Genomic DNA, 17503 nt, shown 5'->3' with positions numbered 1-17503 from the left:
AGTGTAAACCCCAAGATTGACTAGGGCTTAGGGCCCCACTTTGGTTCTGCTCCTGATTTAGAGGTCCGGTTTAGGGGCGTGTGACTTTACGCGCACACTTCTGTGAAACTGTTAAAATGATCCTATAAATCGATTTCGGATGACGTGGATATATGTTGTCTGCTAGGATCATACCGCTTCAATTCTATCCACCTCCAAAAAATATTGGTTTCAGTTCAAATATCAATTGTATAAGCGATAACTTTTATTGATTCCTTTGGTACACTCCTTACCATGCATGCAATGATAAATTTTCTTCAAGTTTTTCTTTCAAATTAATGGCCCATTTCACTAAGTATGGGTGGATCGGCGAAAGGACCGTGCAACCACCCCTCTGCGATGTACCGGTAGGTGGCCTCCGTGTAGTGAACCCCATCCCAGCTCACAAATGTCGATGGATCATTGCAGGCGGTAGCTCCCGGCATGCCGCATATAGCGCTTGCATTCCAATTGTACTCCCCGCCACCTCCGCAGCAAGCTCGGAGAGCATCGGCATTGACATCTCCTGTAAATCGCAAAATATTCAAGCAACTTAGTGATCTGGCCTAAAGAAGATGCCGGAGACAAGTTTGATGAGCTAATAAGCAAAGAAAATCAAAATCTTGACTATTTCTTACCGGATTGGTTGGGGCTTTGGAGGAGGGTGATAATTGGTTCGTAGAAATCAGCAAATATGATCCTGGCATGGGGGTACTTGCCCCTGAGAGCACCGATTGATGCATTGAGCATGGAGTTATGGTGCATAGCCACCCGGTTGATGTCACTTAGGCAGCCCATGTAGTCGTAGTTTCCCGTCTGATTGAGGCTCGAGCGGAGGGTGAGTATGGTAGGCGAGCATCCATTTGGTGGATTTCCCGGCACGAGAACATGTATTGCGCCTCCGTTAATAAGCCTCTGTGGTGCAAATATAATTGGTTCAACCATTTCTTTCAAGTGCCAAATGCTATATAAGTAAAGTTTTCAGTTGAGATATGTAATTGTCGACTAATTTCAAATCTAGAATTATACATATTTTCAAAATAACTATTTATGTTTATGTTTATGAAATGCTACTTGACTCGAATTATTTAATTCCCTGGGGAAATTGTCGGCTAATTTATGACACTATTTTCTAGAAGTTTTATAATTTACTAGTAGATTTCAAATTTAAAATAAAGATGAAATTTTAAAGGGGGGGCAGTGCTTTTTGCTATAATTATATTTTCTTGTAAAATACAATTTTACCGAGCATTGAAATTCGGAATCAATATTTTTTTACACTATATTACTATTGAATATGCGTGAGATCTCCATCCACGTGTACACCTTACCTTCCGTTTGTGCGAAACCGCTTTGGAAGAACAACGCAATAACTCTAATTGGTTCCTTATTTTCCCGCAAAAAATAATTTGACTCCATACTTTTTCAACATTGACTTCCTCAATTTGACTATTTTCAGTTAATGTGAGATGCCACAATATGCAAAGCATACACCTTTCGACGGTTAAAGTTACCCCTTCTAAGGGAGTTGTGCAATGTTGCAAACAAGCTTGGGGCTAAAAATGCATTTCCAACCATAGATTGATGCATAGGTTAGGTTGTTGCCCTTTTCGGAAAAAAAAAACATATACCCGACCCTATGACAGCCATTACACCATTTTTTTTGTTTTCGATAAAGGAGCCATTACACCATACCAACAGAAGAAGAAAAAAATCATGTTACAATGAGCTGGGTCATTTTGGACAGCAGGAACCACAGAATAACGCAGAATTATTTGAAAAAAGGAATAACGCAGAATTAATATGGCACGTGCTATCAGTTATTATTATAGGATTTAGAGAACACATAAATGGGAGATGAAGGAAATAAACAATAAGAAATTACTTCCTGTAATCCCTTTTAATTGACTCGGATTTAGTATATAAATGCGAGTCAATTAAAAAGTATTGGAGAGGGTAGATTAAAGAAGAGAGAGTAGAGAAAAATATATACTATTATACCTCCACGGCTCTGACGATATTTTCCACAACTATTGGTACATGAGACATCACTTCGTCTTCAGTCTTCCCCGCACTCCATACAAAGTTGTAGTCATTCACTCCAAACTCCCCAACGAAGAATAATGCCTTACTGAAGCAACCTCTGCACCCTGTATTTACCAGTTACGCTCAGTATGCAAGTGGTAGGAACTAAACACAATAACAGCAATACTGCAAAGCATGTCACAGACCTTTCTTGGCCTTGCAAATTGATGGCTTGAGCTCCTCCAACCAACCAAGCTGCACACTCAGAGAATTGTTCAGAAGCTTGAACTGAACCAGCTTGTTCCTCTCGTAAAAGTCAACGTCGATCGCTGTCGCACCACCGACAGCGAAATCTACGCCTTTTGAGACGTCTGAGATATTCAACAAGGAGGCCTGAAGAAGAGGGAGACCAAACTGCTCGGCTGCAGCCATAGAATGAGCTCAAACTCCGGAAAAAATACATATGTTGTGACATTCAAACTCTATGCATGAGACCAAATATCCAGTAAACTAATCGTTTTGTGCAAGGCATCAGATCGCTCAACATACCAATGAAATCGGTGATGATTCTCCCGTCGCTGAGGCGGCCCGTGGGATAGCCGAAGAAAGTCATGCCGTAAGGAGGCTTGTCATGCCACACGGGCACGGGCGGCACCATCCGAGCAGCCATGATCACGAAGTTGCCAGCGTCGATGTAGGAGTCTCCCAGGGTAAAAAGTGAGGTGAAGTAGCGGGGGTCGGAGCTCACGCCGTGGAGACATGAGAGGAAGAGAATGGACAACACAAGAGTGAGATCCATGGCTGCTGCAACTTGGAATGCTGATCTTATGGAGAAGTCAATATATACCACACGAAGAGTAGTTATTATAGTGTACAACGCTGGCTTCCCGGCTGCTATTCTCCTATAAACTGAAAGCGCCCACAGCATTATCAACGGGATGGTAAGCTGTCATTCTGTAGCCATTTAATTGAGATGTAGACAAGGAATATTATGAACTAAGGGCATGAGCAATGGTGGCATACACAACTAGCTGCTTCATGTAAAAAAGTTGTAAGAAGCAACATGGTGAATTTTATCTCTCCAATGGAAGCTACAACTTTAGTCAGAAAAAAGAGAGAAGAGACCCCACAAATATGACACTATGTATCTCTTTCTCCCTCCAAAAAGCATGCTTTTAGGGCTTAAGATCTCACTTCTTGATGAGGAGGCTACTTCCTCATCCAAACCTACTTTGGACCACCCGAACCTAACTAAAGGTGTGAAGCAGCACCTCTAGGACAGTGCATTAGGCATGCCCTAAGATATACCTCAGAAAAATTGATCACGCTTTCCAAGCAATCGTGATCACTTTTTTTAGAGAGTGAGAGACAGGGGAGGAGAGAGAGAGTGCAATTAGTCATGATCTGAAACTGAGATATATCTGAGGAAAATTGCATGTTGGAATTGTCAAGTAGTAGATGTTTGGTCAGATTAGATTTAGAGGTACTCGACTAAATCGTTGGAGTCAATGCTTATAGTTGGGGAAATTACATTTGCTAGCTAGAATTGCCCTTGCCAAGCAATCGTGATCACATTGTTTAGAGAGAGAGAAGGGGAACCGGACAGTGCAATTAATCATGATCTGAAACTGATAAATATCATATCCAGATGTCATTCTTAAGTTGTCAACTTGTCATCAAGTTGCCCCCTTTTTTAGAGAAAGCATCCGCGATCTGGGCATGGAGCACACTTCGGAACAGTTGACCCGATGCAGTACTGAGGATGAGTTGAGGATCAGCAAGTTCGGGAAACGAAAGTGACAGTTCCGGGGCAAAAACATGATGAATTTCGTAGGTTCAGAGAAGTACATCTAAGAAAAGCTAATGAATCCATAGGTTCGGAAAAAAGCATATCAACCAAACATGAAGCAAAAAACATCCTGAAAAAAATATGTAGGAAATGAAGATCTTTTTTTTTTTTTTTTTTTAAATGGGGGATCCCTCTACATCAATTGATGCATACGACCGCTTTTATTAAAATTAAAATAGATCATGGATCACAAAGGGTCTCAAAAAAAATTAACCATCTAAAAAAGAAAAACATGCAACGCCTTTGTCTCAACATGTCAAGCGATAATCAATACACCAGCCGCACTGATTGTAGAAATCCCGTGCTACCGTTGTCAGTCTGTTGCACCCAATATCCAACGCTTGGCTCTCCTCCGGCGGTTGGATATAATACCACATATGGATCCAATGAGTAGCCAAGGGGATAACCTGCAAAAATGATGGGAAGCTTTTTTTTTTGTTAAAGATACAATCCTTACACACATTCCAAACTGCCCAAAGTAAAGCACGCGCTAACTCTAATGTGGGCTTTGGTTTTTTTCGCAACCCCATATAACCATAAATAAATTTGTAATATTCGAAGGTGGGGTTATATTAAAGGCCAAGTAAACAATCCTCTATATCAGCTTAGTAGACGGACATGCTATAAACAAGTGTTGAATTGTCTTATCTTGGTCACATAAACAACACTTAGTACAACCTTGACAATTACGTTTAACCAAGTTATCTTTTGTTAGAATCACTTTCTTATAAAGAAACCACATGAAAATCTTAATCTTAACAGGAACTTTCATCTTTCAAATAAACTTCTTAAGGAAAACCATGTGTCCGTTCAGCTGATTGATATACATAGATTTAATAGAGAATACACCAAAAGTAGTAAGACACCATTTGAAAGAATCCTCAGTATCAGTTAACTGAAGCAATAAAAGTCTATGTAAAAGGTGCGTCCATCAATCCCATTTATTTTCATTGAGAGTTTGTCTAAATCCTATATTTAGAGGATGTGACGCTAGCACATTATGCACAGTCACATTCTTGTGATTAACATTTAACAATGTTATATAGAGATGGTACTCCTCCGCCAATGATTTATCACCTAACCAAACATTCTTCCCAAAATCTAGTATATTAAGCCCATTGCCCACTTAAAAATTTCTTATGCAACAGCTCTTGCCACATACCACCTTCATTTAAAAGCTTATATGACAACTTAAATAATAAAATTTTATTCTTCAGTTCTAAAACCTCCACTCCTAATCCCTCTTGATATTTGGATCTACAAATTATATCCCATTTTGTCAACCTATATTTCTTCTCGTGACCATCATTTTGCTAGAAGAAACGAGACCTAAAGAAATATACTCTTTTCCGAACTCCTTTTGGAATCTCGAGGAACGAAAGCATAAACATAGGGAGACTAGTTAACACCGAGTTGATCAAAACCAAATGATCGCCATATAATAATAATTTACCAATCCAACTACCCAACTTTGTCTCAAACTGATACTCTACCGGTTTACATTCCCCATTTTTCAATTTTTGAAAATGTATGGGAATCCCTAGGTATCTAAAAGGTAGTGAACATATGTCACATCCAAATAGAGATTTGTATTCGTTCTCCATCTGTTTTGCTTTCCCAAACAAAAAAGGTCGCTTTTATGAAAGTTTATTTTCAGACCGGGTAGTTGTTCAAAAATGCATAAAACAAGCTTCATACTAAACTTTTTTTTTTCAAATCACACTAGTAGAAAAAGGGGCTTCCATACCATCCCATTAGTCTCCAAAATATTTGAACCACGACTAATGGGGCCTTTAGTCACGGTCTGGACCTAGCGGGTTCGGTCGACAGCTGGTGGATGGGCGGGCCTTTAGTCGTGGTTGGCCAGGTCAACCGGGACTAAAGGCCCACCCCTATAAATAAACTGCAACACACTTCACTTAGCAACTTGGTGTTCCACTTCTATTCACAAGGGGTGGTGGGTTTGGTTTTGATCTTCTTATGCACACAAGGTGTTCGATGAAATGCCCGAGAGCATGATATGAAGTGTTCGAGCCACACTTAAGCTTTCTCATTTTTTCTCCTCCTCGATCACGGTTCCTTTCATGTGCACTTATTGAACATAAAATAGTATTGTCCGCGTATTGAAGAATAGATACCCCTCAAGACCGTGATCGCTTTTTCCGGTGCACTGATACACCCACTAGTACAGACACATCATTAGCAGTCAAAAAGGAACTTCGGACAAGGTTTTGGAACAGATAAGTATAGAGTCATGGACAAGGAATGTGAACTGATGCGAATACCTGAGAAAATTTGCACGTTGGAATTGCTAATTACTCCCTCCGTTCTTTTTTAATTGACTCAAATTTAGTACAAAGTTATACTAAATCTGAGTCAATTAAAAGAGAACGGAAGGAGTAGATGTTTGGTCAGATTAGAAGAGTACTTGCCAAATCTTTTTGGCATCAATACATATATAGGTATAAATGTTTGGTCGTGACGGCTAAACAACTAATAGGGTATAGATATGGGGAAATCTCATTTGCTGGAACTGCCCTGGCCAAGCAGGTCTGATTCTTTTTAGAGAGATAGTAAGAGAGGTGCCTTTGTCGATCATCTACTCCCTCCAATCATATTTAATTGATTTTAATTGGAACCTTAGCTAGTTCATTTGTCTTGTCTCCTGGCATCAGTTAAAACGGAATAGAGGGAGTAGTAGGCACGAACGTGGGTTGGCTAACTTTGGAATTCACTCAACCTAGCCGCCGCCCTCCTCCTCTCCCGCCCCCATCCCGGGCGGCGGTGGAGGATCCGCCCGCCCCAACCCTAGCAGCCGCCCCCGGACTGTCGCCCCTCAGCCGCCGCTGCTGCCGACTTCGGCCCCAGCCCCGGCACTGGCCTTGGCCCCGGCTCCGCCCCCGGACCCGGCCACAGCCCCAGCCCTGGCCCCGGTGGCAGTGACAGCGCCCCTTCCGCCGAACAGCGAGGGGGAGGAGAGGGCTTCCGCGGCGGCGTTCCATGGGAGGTGATGAAGCTCTGGTGGAGGAAGCCGGGCGGCACAGCTACTTGGCCGGGGCTTGATGCTCTCCGTCTTTAGCCATGGAGGATTCAGTGGAGCGGTGGCGGCCTCCGTCCGGTAACGGTTCGACGGTGGTACACATGATCTGCGCCGCCGTCCTATTCCCTGGTGATCCGGCAGGAGGGACTGGCGGCGTGGGGGCTGCTGGTCTTGCTTTGTTTTTTGTGGCGGTCCTCGGATTTCTCGCAAGCGAAGATGAAGATCTGTCGGAGGTCAGTTTGCCTTGATCTGGCTAGAGACATGAGTTCCGGAAAGCACTGTTGGCGAATGGAACAGTGCATCTTTTACCTGGACTTTCCTGGATTGGGTGGTATTCGGTCGCGCGCACCCATGTTTTTATTCCGACCGTCTGTTTCGGAGGGAGCGGCGCGAAGCTCTATTATGTGTTGACATCGGGTGACTTTTTGGTCCATGGTGACGTCAGAAGAAGGAATATCATGAAGGCCGGATTGGTGGACTAGCTAAAGGAGGTTCGACTCTCCGTGATGCTGAGAGATTTGCTTGGCGTTCCGGGCCTGGCTTTTACTGGATGTGTCTGGCAATGACCTTGTTCGAGGCATTGTTTTGAGAGTGGGGAATATCTTCAGGATGAAACCTAAGACCTTTGGTCGGGCGACGACGGTGTTGGTGCACTGTTCCCTTGTTGAAGACGTCGCTTTTGGAGAGTCTGTATTTCAGGTGTTGCCATGTATTATTGTTGGTAGGTCTGAAATAATGTAGCGAGACTTTTATTTCGTTTTTTTAATTGTTTTTGGTTGTGTATCCGTACTGCCACTAGGTTGGGGCGTTGTTGCAGAGGCTAGATGTAATTGGTATTTTATAATATTAATATATTTCTTTTATCTAAAATATCTAAAAATGTAGGCATGAACGTGATTGATGTTCCCGAACATGTTAGGGTCGGTACTACTCTTCAGCCTTTCAACTACAATGCGTGTATTAGCAGCACTTTTCAGCAACATTTTAAGTAGTTCATTGCAGTGTTTATTGGTTAAGAAATTAATAAAGATCACAGTAGTCACGTCAAGAAAATAGTTACTCGTCACTTGAACATTAGTTCAATTTGCCACTGATTGTTTTGATTCTTTCCTTTTTTTTCTTTTGAAACGAGATAAAAGCTTTATATTTTCTATTAATTAAGAAATTAATTGTCTGATTAATTAACGAAAAATGGATTAAACCCCATTATCAAACTTGCCCGAAAAAGTATTTGTCAGTTTGGGTGTAACCCTTTACGTGCGTCACCCAAGGAGCCGCCGGGGGTGACACCCTCGCGCTGCCTCTAGCCCCCCACCGCTTGCACATCTCGCCTTAGTTGCCGCCGGTCGTGGCCGCCCGGCCGCCGAAGGAGGCCTGGGCGTGGTGGATGCAGGAGACAGTCGACAGGGTTGCTGGGGCGGAGATGGCCGGTGCGTCGACGAGCTGCGGCCAGGGCTGCACCCCTGGTCAGGGTCGTCGCAGAGGTCCTCCTTGGCGGCACTTTATCGGCAATGGGGTTTGGGCCGGTCGGTTCGACTCGGGACGAACCCTAGATCTTTGATCTGGGTGGATCTTGTATGTCGTCTTCCCATATCCTCCTCCATGTGTCACGGTCGGATCCGCACTAGTAGAAAAAAGGCCTTCCATCCCAACCCATTAGTCCCCAAATACTTTGACCCAGGACTAATGGGGTCTTTAGTCCCGGTTCAGCTGGTGAACCGAGACTAATGCTCGGGCAACCGGGACTAAAGGGCTACGGTGGGCTGCGGCCAGGGCAGGCCAACCGGGACTAAAGGTTTTTTCTGGTTTTTACTCCCCACGCACCCTTCCCACCACCCCACCCCACCCCCTGTGGATCGCCTTTTTTGCTTTGTAAAATACAAAAGAAAATGATAGAAAATTCAAAAAAATAAAATGTTTTCAGATTCTTGTATGTTATGCAACCTACTATTCGGTGAAATTAAGAAATTCGAATTTTCACTTTTTTGCAAAAAAGGTTAGAAAAATGGTAAAACCGCATTAACTTTTGCATACGACCGTCGGAAAAAAAAACGTGTAATATATCAAAATCATCGTGGGAAAAATTTACATCCGAACTCACCGGGATTACCTGGTTGGCCAAATTTTAGATTCTCAAAATTCCAAATGAAAATACGAAAGCAGGAAGATTTTAGTTTTTGCTATAAATTACGGATTTTTTTTATTTTCTAAAAGATTAAAATTAATAATTGCATCCTGCATAAAGATTACTATTACTTTTACCCAATTTTTAGATTTTCAAATTTTTAGGTTTTAGGTTTGGCAAAAAAAAATTAGAAAAAATAAAAATAATACAAATTAAAAAGTTAATGTTTATTTATTTATTCAAGATTATTATTACATCATTACTTTTATTTATTAAAATAATTATTTGAAATTCAAACAACAAAGAAATGCGACATCGATCAACATGTTAATAGGATTGATATGATACTAGTATCACATACATGCGCGCGAAGCACTTGGATGCGGGACGGGATGGAACTCGAAAGTTAAGCGTGCTAGTGCTAGAGTAGTGGGAGGATGGGTAACCGAGCGGGAAGTTTGACCACAAGTAAGTAATTTAACTCGAGATAAGTGTAGTTAGAGATAGAGACTAAACTATGCAAATAATTGAAATAATAGAAATTCTGAAAAAAATAGAAAAAATGGAGTGGAAAAAAATTAGAAAAATTTACCTGGAGATATTTTCGCCCCGACACGCGGAACCCACATGGATGGACCTTTAGTCCCGGTTCGTAAGCAACCGGGACTAAAGGGGGGGCTTTAGTCTCGACCCTTTAGTCCCGGTTGCACAACCGGGACTAAAGGCCCTTTTTCTACTAGTGCCGGTGGAGGATTAACCCTGCGCTGCCGCCTCCATGCGCGCCGGTGGCAATGGCCGTCGATTGGGCTAGGGGAGGTAGATCCCTCAGGTTGGCGGAGGGTGGCATGGGGGTTGCTAGCCTCGCTGGTATAAAGGAGGTGGTCCTACGGTTCCTTCTCGTGCCAAGATTATGATCTGCCAGATGTTTGTCCCCATCGATCTGGTTGGACTATCCGGTTTTGGAAGGTTCCACCGGCGAACTCCGTTGGGCATCTTATACCTGGATTTTGATGGATCGGGTGGGATTCAATCGTGCGCACCCATATTTTCTCACTGACTATTTAGTTTTAGAGGGAGCAATTCGAAGCTCTACTGGTTTGTTAATATCAGGGAGCAAGCTCTCGTTCATGGTGCTGGCGGAGAATATCATGAAAGCCGAGATCTGAGAACTAGCAATGGTGGTTCGAGTCTTGGTGGCGATGAGGAATTGACTTGGTGATTCATGGCATGGAGCAGCGGCATGCAAGTGGAGGCGACTACACACGAGAAGTTCATAGTCTTTTAAGAGAAAATCCAAGGTCTGGTCTTAATTGGTTGTGTTTGCAATGGCCTTGTTGAAAATATTGTTTTTGAGAGCGAGGATTTTCTTCAAAGTGAAAATCTAAGATCTATTTTCGGGCGACGACGGCGATTGTGTACTGTTTCCTTCTTGAAGGCATCGCTTATGGAGAAGCTGGATTTTTGGTGTTTTCTTCATCGTGTTAGTGTTGTTGTTTCAAGAAATATATCACTATAGCAGGATTTTTCTTTTTTTTTGTAATTCTTCTTCATTTTTTTGGTTGAGTACATCCATAATGCCGCTAGGGCAATGCCTTCTTCCAGAGGCTAGGTGTAATTGGTACATCCACGATATTAATATATACTCTTTTTCGAAATATATGAAACTTACCCACAACTCGGTCACCGTGGGCACACAAGAACGCAACATCACATACTCGAGACCCGCCATTGAGAAGATTTTTTTTTTATTATTTTCCAAACGTCATCAACATTTATCAAACAACTTACAATTTTAGTACTGATGTTTGAGTTGTTTATGTGTCTAGTTACACATTATTATGCTCTGATGTTCCTTTTTTACTAATACAAGCCAGTTTGATTTCAGAAATTCTATTAATTCCTTAAATTAGATGTTAATAATTGTATCCCGTACACTCCTCTTGTGTTGCTTGTAATGTAATGGTACATTTCAAGTCTTTCACTGCATTAGTGGCGGATGACACTGAGTATGGGCGGATCGGCAAAGGGACCATAAAGCCACCCCTTGGCAATGTATCGGTATGTGGCCTCCGTGAAGTGAACCCCATCCCAGTTAACGAACGTTGAAGGATTCTTGCACGCAGTCACCCCTGGCATTCCACAGACGGTGCTTGTGTTCCATTTGTACTTCCCGCGCGCCGCCACCACAGCAGGCACGGAGAGCGTCCTCACCGGCGACACTTGCAAATCGCACAATTTTAAAACATAGTCCAGATGACTGCAACGATGCGAGTACGTGGTGAAGATTTCTTTAAATCATTACCGAAACTATTGGGATTTTGGAGGATTGAAATGATATGGTGGTAGAAGTCAGCGAAGATGATCGTTCTGGCCTGGCCAATTGTCACATGCATGGAGGAAAGAGTTGTGGCCATAGTTTTTAAAACCAGACCGGGCCGGCGGTTCAACCGGAAAAAAACAGGAACCAGAGCCTCCACTGGTCTTTTAGGCGCACTAGACCGCTCGCGCACCTGACCCGGTAAAAACCGGACGAACCGCGGCTCAACCGGCGGTTTCGGAAGAAAACCGGACTATTGAATCGCCGGTCCAACCAGTGAAAGCATTACTTCGCGTGAAAAATTAATTGCATGAATAGGATTCGATCCTGACACCTCTAGCACTCCTAACCTCTCCTACACCAGTTAAGCTAATAACTGCTTGATGTCAAGAGAAGACAGAAGTTTCTTTTATACAGTTCTCACACGATAGGGGCTTTGTCTTTTCCTCTGCATGGCATACGTTGGATGCAAATAATTGAAATAGATGAGCCTGTGTTAGGTGCTTGGCGGCAAAGTTATGTAAGTTGTTGCCTAGTTTATGGATTATTATGCCAAATTGCAAGTCTAAAATATATTTATATAGATGATTATTTATTTACTGCAGTATTTGTAAGTAAAATATACTACTCTATATCTTAAAAAACTAGACAGTGAACCGGTGAACCAGTGGTCCGACCGGTAAAAACCTGAACCAATAACCTCTCTGGTTCGATCATCGGTCCGGTTTTTAAAACTATGGTTGTGGCGCCTGGCCACGCGGTTGATGTCATTTAGACAACCAATGTAGTCGTAGTTCTCCGTCCCGTTGTCGCTCATGCGGAGCGTGAGCATGGTGGGAGAGCACCCGTTTGGTGGATTCCCCGGAACGACAAGGTATACCGCGTCTTCGTCGATGAGCCTCTGCGGTGCGAATGTAAGAGTGCATGTTTAGCCATGTGTCATGTCAGAAAAAAGATTAGCCATATGCATGTTTAAGTTCGAATGTTTTTAGGTCGTGTTGCAGCGTATAGCAGTGTCCTAAAACATAACAACGCAAAAAGGGTGCATGGTGAAAAATATTCCAGAAAAAAGTTCAAGAAAAAGTGCACAAAATATATGTACCTCCACGGCCATGACAATTTTCTTCACAACTTTGGGTACATAAGACCTCACTTCTTCTTCAGTCTTCCCCGCACTCCATACGAAGTTATAGTCATTTACTCGAAGCTCCCCAACGAAGAAGAGAGCTTTACTGAAGTGGTCTCTGCACCCTGTTTGTATTAACCAGTAGCTCAGTATCTAGCCGGAGCACTACAAGAAGTCAAGAACTATACTATAGTATACTAGTGAACATCTCACAGACCTTTCGATGTCTTGCGCAAATCGACGGCCTGAGCTTCTCGAACCAACCAAGCTGCACATCCAAAGAATTGTTCAGAAGCCTGAACTGAACAAGCTTGTTCCTCTCGTAGAAGCCGACGTCGATCGCCGTTGCACCACCTAAGGCAAAGTTTACGCCTTTGGAGACGTCCGAGCTGTTCTGCATGGAGGCTCGAAGAAGAGGGAGACCAAACTGCCCAGCTGCAAGCATGGGAAGAACCGGTGTCGATCAGTACAAAACCAAAAGAATATCAATTTTCCAAAATCTACATACCCAAATTTTCAGCAAATTATTCGTCTAGTGCAACAGAGCTGATATTGGCGCGACTTACCGATGAAATCAATAGTGACTCTCCCGTCGCTGATGCGGCCCGTGGGGTGGCCAAAGAAGGTCATGCCGTAGGGACGATTGTCCTGCCACACAGGCACCGCAGGAGCAGCCATGATCACGAAGTTGCCAGTGTCAATGTAGGAGTCTCCAAAGGTAAACATCGAGGAGTAACGCGAGTTTGAGCTCACGCCGTGGAGACTTGAGAGGAAGAGAAGGGAGAACACAAGCGTGATCCCCATGGCTGCTAAAATTTCGAATGATGGGAACATTCAAACGCGTGGCAAGGCTATTTATGTGAGACGCTGCCCGGCCGGCTGCTATTTTAGAAAAGAAAGCGGTCTAGATACTTTGATAATCTACCGAGTGCTGTCCTCTCTCATCAGAATCTGTATGCATTTGTCTTTCCAAAGATCTGACCAGAAGTAAGCTGTTTTTCCATCTCCATGGTTGCACCTAGCTAGCCATAGATTTATAAAAATCCTGTAGCTGTAAGTGAGTTTTCCACCAAAAAGAACCCTTGCAAAGAGCTGCCAGGGATTTTACCATTTGAATAATATGTATGGAAAATTAGGTTGGCCCAAGGAATGTCATGTCTCTTATGAATTCCATCTCCATGGTTGCACCTAGCCATAGATTTATAAAAATCTAGGAGCTGTAAATGAGTTTTCCACCAAAAGGACCCTTCCTAAGAGCTCCAAGGGATTTTACCATCTGAAAAATAGGTATGGCAAATTAGGTTGACCCAATAAGTGTGGTCGAGCGCTCCATGCACCTTCTCATTTTTTGTCTTTTTCTTTTTGCTATCTCTCAAATCATACAATATTTCGATTTGATTTTTTGCAAGTCACTCAAAAATAACAATAGAATGGAGGAAAAATAGTTTAGAATTTTTTGTGCAAATTTAAATTTTAAATTATTTAAAATTCAAAATAAATTCTTGAAATACATATATAGATAATGACATAAAAAATCCAAAATATTTTACCATGTTCCAATTGTTATGTTTAAGTGATCTGCAAGTTTTTGACTTCAAACCGTCACCTCACTGGCGAGCCTGGCTTCTACTTCCACTTGTCCTCCTATCCTAAATTGGAGTACGAGTAGGGAAAGCAAATGTTGACGTTTCCGGGACTCCGCGACAACCGGGGCGAACCCTAAAAGCTCTCCTCTCTCGTCCTCCCACCTCCGCCCTCTCCCTGCTGCTGCCGGCGAGTGTCGCCCGGCAAAGCCCGTGCGGTGCCGGCGGCGGCAGCCGCTACTCTACCCGCTCACGCGAGGGGCTGCGCGGAGAGGTGCCTTCGGCAGCGGTGCGCTGAAGATCTGGCCGCGGATTTGCAGGCGCGTCCTGGTGGCGGCGACGTCGCTGGAGCGTCCTCAATTGCTACCGCGGGGCTTGGTGGTGCAAGGCATCGACGACGGGCGTGGAGCTTCTTGGTGGGGTTGGTTGCTCGCGTTGCGGGCCGGATCTGGGCCAGTCGAGCCTAGATCTGGTGTCAACGGTGCCGGCGGCTCACTCGGGGGGGACGGTGGCCTAGGGTGACGCTGGTTCGGGCCGGCGTCGGTGGCTGATGTTTCGCTGAGTCGCGTTGGACGTTGAAGCGGGGTGAAAGGTTATTTCGAAGAGGAAAAGCAAACGTTTTCAGGATGAGAGCAATGGGGGTTGGAATTCTGTAATCCCTTGGAGCCGTTGTCTCGTCACCGTCGATGTTGATCAGATCATGACACAAGTTCATGTCGAGCGCAAGCAGATTTCGTGACTTCATGTGCAAGTCTCCGTCGAGTGGCTGCTCTAGCCTGCGCTTGGGCGCCGTCTGCTGCCGGACACGGTACTCCTAAAAACGGGACTAATAGATTGATCAATTTAGCTCACATCTGGTCGCCATCCTACCACAACCACGCTCCTGCTGGTGTGGTGTCTGCCTAGGATAGGAAAGCAGTGAAAAATTCAACATGCTGCATGCCCAATCCTTGCGATATGAAACGAGAAAAGTGGAGTTCATCGAGCGGTTCTCGTCGTCCCTGACAGTTTGGGGCTAGAGAAGGAAGAGGACTACATGATGCTTTGAGATTTGTGTAAACACGTGGCACCCTGCTGCAGATGGTTTATGATAGATACATTTTTTTGTATTGATCAAAATATTGTGTTGTTACAATCCCTTAGAAGGGCATCCAGAAGACTATCTCGCCCAGACCCTAACCATACATCAGTATGGTTATTCAATCTACCATAATTAGCTAAACTATGACTAGCACTATTCTGAGATCGATCAACCTTCGAAAAACTATCGATACACATGGATTCCTTCAGGGATTTAGCTTCAGCGACGAGGTTCTCCAGAATAGATTTATCTTGCATCTGGTATTGTATCATCTGAAGAACTTCAGTGCTGTCTGTCTCTATCACGAGCGGCTTCGTGCTCCATTCCTTGGCAAGTGCCATACCCTCCATCAGCGCACACAACTCCGCCTCCAAAGGAGACACACACTGTTTCAAGGATCTGCATGCTGTGAGGATAATAGACATGTCATGCTTGCGTAGAATAGTTCCCTGATCCATCCTGGTGGCCATATGAAACATCAACATTCAATTTCACATGCCTATCAGGTGGCCTAACCCATGACTTGGTGCTCTGCATTCTCGGAGAAACTATAGTATTCAAAGGTTGAGCGAGCTTCTTCCCTTTAATAATCTCCTCTGTAGTGAGCTGACGACAATTGGTGAGAGAAGCCATGTAGCTACACAAGAACCATCCAATATTACTAATATGTTTGGTAATTGGTTGAATGGAGTGGATAAGAAGAATAAAGAACATATTCGTATTGGTGTTTCTGCAGTTTATTGGTCAATATGGACTAGTAGAAATGATATTATGTTTAATAAACAGAAGGGAACCAATTTTTTGCAGGTTATTCTTCGTGGGGCGCATTGGATACAGCTATGGCCATACCTTCTTCCGGAGGAGTAGCGGGATATTATGGTTACTAGATTTAACCATCAATTGACGGTCACACGGGATTGTTATTTCCAGGCTACTGGATGGCGGCATATTAGAAGAATTGAAGATGGATAGTCTTTGTATACTTTTCATCTTTGTTTGGCTGGTCCTTGTCGAGACCTTAGATACTGCATGATTGTAATAAGTATACATTTTGAACATTTTTTTTAATAAAAACATGGTTGTGTGCATCTATTGATGCAGAAGCCGGGGCTATGCTCCCATATCGAAAAAAAGCTACACAAGAACCTTCCCGACCCTCAATCGATGGCATTGGCTTCTCATGGGTAATCTCTTTTCGAACAAGCCAAATTCTCCATATGATCATGATGACTTTATCGCAGGTATCCTTCGACAATGTGAGCAGAAACTCATCCAGCCAATTACCTCGTGGGCATTGAAGGTGTTCATACGATGGAATTGACCACGCCTCTCTCATAGCTTTCCACAGGTTAACTACATGGGGGCAGTGAAAACTTATATAAGTTGTGTCCTCCATTTCCAGCCCACAGACCTGGCATATACATGTAAGACGCATGTTTCTTCTCTTCTTGCTCATTTCCGTAGCAAGGGCTCTATGGATAGCCCTTCAAGCAAAAAATGCGAACCTTCTCTAGCACTTGACTTTTCCAAATAGATGTCCAAATAGGTTTCTCACCAGCCGGAGCATTACTCGATGCCCTCCAATCATGCTCATGTTGTGATATTGTAAGGCCCAGCTTATATGTGCTCCACATAGTAAACAGTCCCGACTTCTCTGGCTGCCATGCCAGAAAGTCTGGTTCATTCCGCGGTGACGTTTTTAACTTCGGAATAATGTTCGCATCAATGGGCGGTAAAATTCTCCTAACCAAGTCCTCTTTCCACACGCCATTTGCATCCAGCAAGGAAGATACCCTCTTCAGCCTAGATCGACCACAGTGACCCAAGGTTTTGAGGTAAAACTCTCTAGGTATCCAATTATCTCGCCATATTCGTACTGATGCCCCATTCCCAATGCGCCATATTAGGCCTTTCTTCAGTAATTCCAATCCATGAGCTATAGTTGTCCCTGTTGAAGATGGATTACCCATGAAAACCGTGTATGATATTTCCCAGGGGTAATACTTTGCTTTTAGTCAAGCGCCATGCTTGTCTTGCTACGAGGGCTTGATTAAAAATTTGCATATCTCAAAACCCAATCCCGACTTCATGCTTCGGCCGCACCATTTAATCCCAACTCAACCAATGGGTTTTCTTCTTTCCATGATCAGCACCCCACCAAAAATTTCGGATCAGTTTTGTTAAATCATCACACACCGATATAGGTAGCTTAAATACACCCATTATATAGGTCGGTAAAGCTTGAGCCACATCCTTGATCATAACCTCTTTTCCTCCCTGGGAGAGATCTCCCCATAACAGTATTCTTTTAGCTGGTTTAGCTTGTAGATTCTGAAACT

General features: G+C 43.5%; 1 protein-coding gene and 1 pseudogene across 1 annotated transcript; both read right to left on the bottom strand.

The window, feature by feature from the left end:
• Window positions 1-226: 226 nt before the first annotated feature.
• On the bottom strand, window positions 227-2878 carry LOC124655471 (GDSL esterase/lipase At5g45910-like). The gene is made up of 5 exons (XM_047194360.1): window positions 2593-2878; window positions 2250-2465; window positions 2020-2168; window positions 657-933; window positions 227-544 (listed from the first exon to the last, which is right to left on the bottom strand). The coding sequence occupies exons 1-5, from the start codon at window positions 2840-2842 to the stop codon at window positions 315-317; spliced, it is 1122 nt and encodes a 373-aa protein (XP_047050316.1). The 5' UTR covers window positions 2843-2878; the 3' UTR covers window positions 227-314.
• An 8165-nt stretch (window positions 2879-11043) lies between these two features.
• On the bottom strand, window positions 11044-13304 carry LOC124651764 (annotated as a pseudogene).
• Between the last annotated feature and the right edge of the window lie 4199 nt (window positions 13305-17503).

This window comes from Lolium rigidum, chromosome 5, assembly GCF_022539505.1.
Source record: "Lolium rigidum isolate FL_2022 chromosome 5, APGP_CSIRO_Lrig_0.1, whole genome shotgun sequence".
Classification (NCBI taxonomy): Eukaryota; Viridiplantae; Streptophyta; class Magnoliopsida; order Poales; family Poaceae; genus Lolium; species Lolium rigidum.
This window is presented reverse-complemented; position numbering and strand designations above follow the sequence as displayed.